Source organism: Limulus polyphemus, unplaced genomic scaffold (genome assembly GCF_000517525.1).
Source record: "Limulus polyphemus unplaced genomic scaffold, Limulus_polyphemus-2.1.2 Scaffold1191, whole genome shotgun sequence".
NCBI classification, from domain to species: domain Eukaryota; kingdom Metazoa; phylum Arthropoda; class Merostomata; order Xiphosura; family Limulidae; genus Limulus; species Limulus polyphemus.
Genome location: NW_013666801.1, coordinates 191,350 through 200,884, shown reverse-complemented (window position 1 = coordinate 200,884; position 9,535 = coordinate 191,350). Strand labels below are relative to the sequence as shown.

The 9,535-nt window shown below is 33.6% G+C and overlaps 1 protein-coding gene across 2 annotated transcripts in view; it reads right to left on the bottom strand.

Moving 5' to 3' along the window:
• The window catches only part of LOC106462531 (protein turtle-like), a 262,128-nt gene that overhangs the window by 76,192 nt on the left and 176,401 nt on the right, over positions 1-9,535 (bottom strand). For both annotated transcript variants that reach the window (XM_022389838.1, XM_022389837.1), the window contains exon 2: positions 4,514-4,852. In XM_022389838.1, the coding sequence (XP_022245546.1) occupies positions 4,514-4,852 (339 nt within the window). The remainder of the gene's footprint in view (positions 1-4,513; positions 4,853-9,535) is intronic.

Below are 9,535 nucleotides of genomic sequence, written 5' to 3'. Positions count from 1 at the left end.
TGTCAAAAACAATTGATAATGAGTTGGTAGAGACAGAAAATATTAGAAAATAACATTATATCATTGTCTTCGGCAGCTTTTAAATAAGAATTAATAAATTTGTGTAACAGTGTGCATATGTTAAGCTATGCTAGTCGTATAAAATGTAAACGATAAAATGAAAAACATTGTTTCTTTGTCTGTGAAATTATCTTTCATTTATTTGTTTGTTATAGAATTTTCGCCCAAACTAAACAAAGGATCATCTGCGCATAAACTAGAGGGCAGCTAGTCAACAACGCCCACCGCTAACTTGATTAGCCAAGTCTGACCGAAATGTGGGAGCTGACTGTCGCTCTTATAGAGCACATTGTTTTGAAATGGCGGAACACGTTTTTGTGGCAACGGGTCGCGAAATTTGGACTCTCGAATTCACAGTCCGGAGTCCGTCCGTGAACTCTTAACTACTTGTGCATGTCCGGCTCCTTACTTTTTCTAAGATAATATAAATAAGCTCGTTATGATACAAAATTTAAAACAATTTCAATAAAAGCTGTGTTAATATTTCCCTGAAGAATTTAATCTGCATAGTCATCTCTGAAATACCGAAACAGAAAACAATTTTTCTAATTTATGATTGGTTGTTTTTCAGCTTATGAAATCGTTTTCCAGTAACTTGCATAAAAACATTGAAAAACGGTTAAACTATACTCAGTGGCATCCTTTCGCTCTTTGTTTTTGTTCTCATTTAATGAAGCTCAAACTGTCTTAAGTTTCATATCTGTCTTTACCCAATAAACGACAAAATTAGAATTATTTTAATTTCGCAGTAGAAATAAAATATCAATAAATATTTTGTTTACTGATGAAAGTAATTAATCAGTCTCCCTTCCTACAGATGTAAACTGTAAAAATTTTGCTTTCCCATTAATAAAAAACAAGTATTTCGTAGACTTGTCCGTTAGCAAAAAAAAAAATAAGTCCCCCCCTCCCGCCGGTGGCTCAGTGGTGAACTTGATGGCTTATAACGCAAAAATCGGAGTTCGATACCAGTGGTTGGTGCAGCGCTGGCAGCCCCTTCTCTAGATTTGCGCTTAAAAACGACACAAGCAAAAAATGATTTGAAATTTAAATCTCCAAGTATGCCAAAACTTAATATCGTCATAATATATTATTTTGGTTCCTTAGTTGTGCTTTTAAATTTATGATTGCTACTACACTTTCTCATTTTAAAGGTGCTTGTTTATGGGCCACTTTACCCTTTCATTATTAATAAACAGTTTTAGAGTTATAAAGAAAATCAAGGAGCGTAAACCGAAAATTACGATTGCTAATAAATACGCATAATCAATAAATACCGAGGTACAAATAGAGATGTCATGAAATTTTACATTGGAATTTTTGAGGTGGGCCTTAATTTGGGATGTATTAAAATTATTTTTGTAACATGTGTATGTTTCTGACCTGGAACATGAAAAAAGAAATATTACGATGTTAACAATATTACGAAAGATGAAGTTATGTGTGTTTCATGGTTAAAAGTTTCCAAATAAACTAGATGAAATAACAAAAACATCCCATAACAACAGTTATTTACAGAATTAATTGAAGAGAAAATCGCTATAGATTGCAAGTGAAGTAAAAACAGTTCAGTATAAGTTAAACATAGGTTAACAGTGGTTTGGTTGGTTTGTTTTCAACACCTCGCGTATGCTTGGATAACAAGCACTCAGAAAAAGGTGTACTCTACAATCAAGACAGTTAAGGTGCCGCAGATCTTCGAGTGCAGGACTGATTGTCGAGGAACCGCCTGTCATTTGCTGGGAGAGTCGGAGGCGTAGCTGTGACAAAATGAATGGTTCTGTTTCTGTCCAACCTGTCATTATCTCTTCTCAACACCTCGGGACCTTAGAAATCTTGCGAAACCCGTGTGTACATAGCACGTGATGAACACCTTTGGTCTCTACAATGAGACCCGTGGCACAATTTGGTACATAAATAACTACATTGTAGATTTCCAGATCTGGAATTAAAGATAACACTTCTTATTTGTGGCTCTGCACAACAGGTGATAATTTTTGTTCGAGGGCAGTGATAATATAATGCTAAAACTCTACATCCGGTTATACTGATCGCCTGCGCAAATTACCTGAATGCAGACAGAGGTGTTGCAGCGAAAGAAGATGTATGGATTTACTAAAAGGTAAAACTAACAATGGCTGTTTTCAACAGAACTAGGTTTCATATTCCCGATAACTTATTATATTAAGAAAATGCTGTTACAAATACCTGATGTTAAACATTCACAAATATCCTAGAGAACATCTAAACTTGCTTAAGGGTGGAAAAATGCATTGAAATGGTTTCACTGAAATGGCATAATATAAATAGCAATGTGGGTGTTGCACAATGAACAAGTGTCCTCCGGTGGGACAGCGGTAAGTCTTTGGATTTTCAATGCTTGGTGGACAGAACAGATAGCCCGATGTGGCTTTGCTATAAGAAAACACACACACAATGAGCAATTATAACGTGATTTCCTAGAGTCAAACTATGAAGTGCTTTGGTACGTTTTGCTATTCTACGTTTTGATTCTGTTACCGAATTAGAATTTCAAATAGCCTGAAATTGAGTTAAATGATACTTTAGATTTAGTAGTTAAATTGTACTTTGGATTTAGCATTTAAGTAAAAGCCCATATATAGTCATTTTATAATATTTACCAACAAGATTGATACACACAGTTTTCTTTTTTAATACAAATATGTTTTAATATACAAACAACAATACAATTTACAATAACAGTTATTACAAATAGTTATTACATCAATGATTTATATACAAAACTATTACAAACTTACAAGCAATATAGTCTTATTTCTAGTTTGGAACTTTTTAGATATCTTATCGTTAGTTACGAGTTGATGTAAGTACGATTCGCTTAACGGGGAGCTAGCTAGCTTTGTCTTTCGTTAATTTACCAGCCACACACGTCAAGTTTTCCACAATGAAGTTATATACTGTTTTCGTAAAAGTACTAATGTCCGATGAGAATTCACTGAAGTTAAATGATTTGTAATGTTCGAACTTTGTAAATGCTCCTGGTCAAATATCTGAGGTTTTCCGATTGATAAGCGTTAAACAATCACGGTTATAGCTTCCGAAGTTTATGGCACACTGACTAGAGCAAACTAATAATAGATACTACGTTTCTGGCGCGTCGCGTTGGTTATATTTATAGGCTTGTAGAGAGTTTCTAGAAAATTCAGATTACGTAACAATACAAAACTACATTAAGCGTTTACTTATATACATATTTTGTTGATTCTTACACTCGAGAATCTTCTACGACTTTAGAGAATAGACGGGAGCTTCGCAGTACATATTTAACACTATAAGCTATGCATATTTCTAAATATAAACTTAATCTAAACAAACGTTGATATTAAAATTAATATATAATAATAAATCCGTCACAGTATTTAGTAAATCACATAACAACTTACCATAAACGGAAAAGTGAACCAAACGTTACAAAACATGTAGCACATCACATAAGAACCTACCATTAATGAACAAGTTAACAAAACACTAAAACAAAACATGTAGCACATCACATAAGAACCTACCATTAATGAACAAGTTAACAAAACACTAAAACAAAACATGTGGTACATTCCATAACAACCTACCATAAACGAACAAGTGAACCAAACGTTACAAAAACATGTGGTACATCATATAACAACCTACCATAAACGAACAAGTTAACAAAACGCTAAAAAACGTGTAGTACATCATATAACAACGTACCATAAACGGACAAGTAATCCAAACGTTAAAAAACATGTAGTAAATCACATACAAACCTACCATAAACGGACAAGTGAACCAAACGTTACTAAACATGTAGTACATCATACAACAACCTACCATAAACGGACAAGTGAACCAAACGTTACAAAACATGTGGTACATCATATAACAACCTACCATGAACGGAGAAGTTAATTTTCCAACGTTTGGTTAACTTGTCCGTTTATGATAGGTTGTTATGTGATTTACTACATGTTTTCCAACGTTTGGTTAACTTCTCCGTTCATGGTAGGTTGTTATATGATGTACCACATGTTTTGTAACGTTTGGTTCAATTGTCCGTTTATGGTAGTTGTTATATGATGTACCACACTATATTTTGTAACGTTTGGTTCACTTGTCCGTTTATGGTAGGTTGTTATGGGATGTACCACATGTTTTGTAACGTTTGGTTCAATTGTCCGTTTATGGTAGTTGTTATATGATGTACCACATATTTTGTAACGTTTGGTTCACTTGTCCGTTTATGGTAGGTTGTTATGGGATGTACCACATGTTTTGTAACGTTTGGTTCACTTGTCCGTTAATGGTAGGTTGTTATGTGATTTACTACATGTTTTCCAACGTTTGACATGTGGTACATCACATAACAACCTACCATGAACGGAGAAGTTAACCAAACGTTGGAAAACATGTAGTAAATCACATAACAACCTACCATGAACGGACAAGTGAACCAAACTTCCATTCCTTTTTCGATCCGGTGATCTGTCGAAGAAGTTCACAATACAAGTATAAGTTCCCTGGTCGTGTACTTGCAAGTTGGATAGATGGAGAGACGCCTGACCCGTGAGAGACACACGGCCACCGTAGCCTTCACCAATGTGAGGAGGGTATCCAGCGTACCAGATATAAATAGGAATTTTGATACCCTTTTTGTGCCACTGGATAATATACGGGACGGGTACACCTTCGGGAAACTTGAAAGAACATGGCAAAACAACGTCTTCTCCAAGGAGTGCCTTCACCTTTTCTGCTAAGTGGTTGTGATGGTAACCTGTGAAAAAAACAAAAAACATACAGCACCATATTCTGATCTCAGTATGCAAACAAAACATACAGCACCATATTCTGATCTCAGTATGCAACAAAACATACAGCACCATATTCTAATCTCAATATGCAACAAAACATACAGCACCATATTCTGATCTCAGTATGCAAACAAAACATACAGCACCATATTCTGATCTCAGTATGCAACAAAACATACAGCAACATATTCTGATCTCAGTATGCAAACAAAACATACAGCAACATATTCTGATCTCAGTATGCAAACAAAACATACAGCAACATATTCTGATCTCAGTATGCAAACAAAACAAATCACCATAAAAAATATATCTTCATTTTCTCTTGAAATACAAAGACCAAAACTAAGATGTTGTTCGTTTGTCTAATATATAAAGCTAAGTTTGTGTCTGTTTGTTTGCTGCACTTTTCAGCCCCTATAACAGTAGGCCTATAAAGATATGGAACCAGCGTACTCAGGTTTAATGTCTGTGACGTCACATTTTTAGCGTCAATGAAAACTTTGTAATAAATTTTAAGTGTTATGACTTCTAATTGAACTAAGAAAATAAAAACTGAAATTTAGATTAAAAGACTGTCACTATACGTATAAAATACATTATAGCCAGCGAGAAGAATTATCTAAACGTATGAAGCCGTATTGAAAAAAGAAGATTAAAACCTTGGATCTTTTAACAAGTCGATCTGTCCTCTTCAGGTGAATTACATACGGTAAACTCCAAGGGCTTAAGGAAAACTCACTGAAGTCATACTTTAAATGATATGATTCTTTTACCAAGTTAATCAATGAGAGAATATATGAAAACGTTTTGTAAAACTTTAATAACACCTCAATAGTGCCCAAGTTCCAGTGGGAAACTTAGTGATTTATACCAATACATTCCGGGGTTTAATTCACCCCGGGTCAGAACGCAGGTAACTCATTGTTTAGCTTTTCTTTAAAGCAACAACTGATTGCATATTTGTGCTTTTTAAAAGATATTTTAAATTATATCTAAAATAGAAGTATAATATATATATATTATCTTCAAATGATATTTTCTTTTACATTCTTCGTGTAATTGTTTGTTTTTATTACCATAAGGTTTATCTAGCATCAATTTATTCTTTATTGAATCTCTGTGTCTAATTGTTTTGCACTATTTAGATATTTTTCAGTCATAATCAAAGGAAGCTATTATAAAGCTACTTTATTTAAATGCATGCTTAGGGCAGGGCTTACATAGCAAGATGATTGTCCTAGGAACGAAACTGAAACGGTCCTAGCAAAACAACCCCAACATATGGCGAACAGATTGATTCAAGATTATTTCTTAAAGTTAAAGTGATTTGTGAAACTGTTAAATATCAGCTGCACAGAAAACAGTTGATTGAGTTATTATAAGAAATGAGGAAGAGATCAAAGTTCAGACTATGTTTATTTCCTTTGTAACAGTGGAAGTTAATTGAAATGTTGGATAATTGTCTGGCAGTATAAATTGCTTTATTCCACGCATGTGATGAATCATAACTCTTTGTTGACATATTCCAGACGCTCTGGTGATCTTTGTAATGTAACGAAATGCTTTGTTGCCATGAATTATGCACAACAAAGGATTGTTGGAACTTAATTTGACACATTTCTGGCTAGATTATCAAAATAAACCTGCTAGAATAATGCTTGAAAACACTACCAGTACACAGTTTGAGTTATTTTATCACACAATATGACCTTTGGAGCTTACTAACTCAGCCAACTTAGAACATTCAGATTGAAATTGAAGATTACTCATGCAAACAGTATCAACTCGTTTGTTAGCTCTTGTGTTTAAAATGGTCTGACAAATCTTAATCTGTTATATGTATGGATAAATGTGCATTTTGATTTAGAAAAGATAATAACATCTTAACCTTATCTCGTCTATTAGAAGTAATGCTAAGCTTGCAAACATCAGAACGTAAGGAAAGTTTCTGATGAACTCAATATGGATTCAGTTATGGCCAAGTTGTGAGCATACTCAGATTGTGTATCCGAAGGTTCGCGGCCCAATGCTACAACAACGTGGTCCGTATTTGAGGGTCATGGCCGCGCTATAACAGTGATGTTGAAATCCCAGTATTCGATCAGACAAGAGTAAAATTTAGGGATGGATGCTGTTGACGAGCAGCTATACCTTTGGTATATCAGTTCCAGGTTAAGGGCGTCTGTCTAAGAAAATTGTAAAACAAGTAAACAGAGTCTTAAAGTAGAGTCGCCGCAAAAACGTTTATTATATGGAAGTGAGCGACGTTATTTATTCAAAAACAAACAAAGCCGATTAACTCCAACAAATCATGTTGTTAATTTTTAATGCGACTTGTTTATAACTTATTTTTTCCCAATTATCTTGTTTGGTAAACAAAATTTATTTTATGGTAGATAAACATTGTGTGGTAAAACATTTTAGATAAATCTATCCCATAGTTAGAATTAAGATTTGAAAAAAGTATAAATAACATTTATATATTATGCTAAGTTTTGTGAAATCAAGCAAAACATTAAAATATCTTGACAACATGTTCGTGTTATTAGTTATGAACCGCTACATTAGCGATTGACGAAGTTCACACTGTCCTTGTAGAAAGAATTATAGAAGCGGTAATTCTCTCCCAACGTTTGAAAGGTAAATGGAAGAAAACAAAGAAACGAAACTTCGACTAAACTGTATAACACATTAATTATTTTGATGACAACGTTTACATAAAGTGTGTTGTGAGCCAGTTGCTTTGCTTAGGTATAAATTATTTATTTAACAAAACAGTTTATATTAGATACCAATAAAATAATAATAATAAGGCCTATATATAATACACCATGTAGTGTTTGATTTCTAAAAATGGCATAAGAGTAGGAAATTTATCCATATAAACTACTAAAACATGTTTTTATTGTTCAGCATATTGATGAATTTATTATTATTATCTAACGTTATGTATACAGTAGAAGATAAAAACCACAGATGAGATATATATTATCAATTAAATTATGATAAATGTGATTTTAGCGAATATAGTTTTATTAATTCAGCTTCTATATTGTATATTTTTACCTTCATTTAAACGGGTTATACCAATTTATTTACACTGGATTAGATAGATTTATATATACGTATTCGTACATCATCAGCAATGATACTGATTGGCTTTCAACATTTGTGATAAAGGATTAACAATACATACAGTAAGTAACTACATAACATAAATCACTATAAATGTGTTTGTAGACTATCAGTATTTTCACTCAATACATTTTACAAATAGCTACGGCCAGGCCTAGCTAGTTATTTTGCTGCCCTAAACAAGTTTGTAATCTAACCTCCTCCCCTCCCCACAAGTTGATTTTCATTTGTTCAACAAAAACCATTGGACTGCTAATCAAATCAAATTGATTTACTTGTTAATTAGAGTTGCACTTGGAAAGTTCAACTTTCATAGCATTGTATGAGATATGTGGATTCAGTGGCCTGGTTAGAGATCACTAAGGTTATTGCACAGCCAACATTTACTGACCAGAAGCAAAAAGTTACCAAACAGCTCCCGCCAACACAAGGGCTTCGTCTGAGTCAATAAATAGAATAAAGGGATGGACTACCATTTTTGTAATCTCTCACAGATGAAATCACAGAGCGTCATCACGGCTCAAATCTACGATTCGCAGCCCAGCAGGCTAACCACTATCCAAGTAAATGCTCGGTACGTTTAACATACGATTACCTGAAATTCGACATACCGTTCTTTTGTTCTAACATCGGTCGCTTCGCCATATGAAAAGCGAATTTGGAGATCCACGCAGAGTTGCAGCTGGTCCATTGAGCACATTTTCGACAAGACAACATAGCAGTATAGAAAACTGAGCTGCGATCCTGGAGTTGCCGAAATCTTTCTTGAATTGACTGAATATCTTGGTCACCAATTTTGTTAAAATATATTAAATTTTTGCTGAGGGTTAAGTATAATTTCGTGGAGAAAGTTTGTAGACAAACTACGTATTAAGTTTAGTTAGTAGTTTTCTTATTACATTTAACATTGTTACCTTATAACTATCATGTCAGGTATTGTTTTGTTCTTTATTTGTTGTTTTGTATCTTCAGAAATATTACTTGTTATTTGTGTCGTGGGAAAGTTGGTGCTATCATCCCTACAAAGGTTAAACTAAAACATATGGCATTTATTGTCACAATTAGGATTGCTGCTGACGTTATATAGTAGGAGTTTTCTTTGGTAAAGTGCTCTGTTAGAGGCAGCAAGTTTCCAAAGAAATAAACTCCAGCAACAATGGTTCAAGACAAGATCTGTTGTTTGTGGGTTTCCTAAGTAAGGTAAAATTATTGATGCTTTCATTAATAATATTGGTTATACTAGTGTATTGAATGCATATTTATTTTCATTTCTCGTTCATTATTGTACTTTTATTATAAAGATTGTTTTCCATTGTTCGCTTAGAATTTGTACTCAGGACTAACATAAATCTCCTAAGCAGTGTTAATTTCGTAAAATATTATTGAGATTACGGATTTTTATTTATTTTAATATCGATGTTTGTTTAAATTTAATTCATATTTAGAAATGTACATAAATTATACTGTTAAATATATATTGTGAAACTCCCGCCTATTCTCTAAAGTTG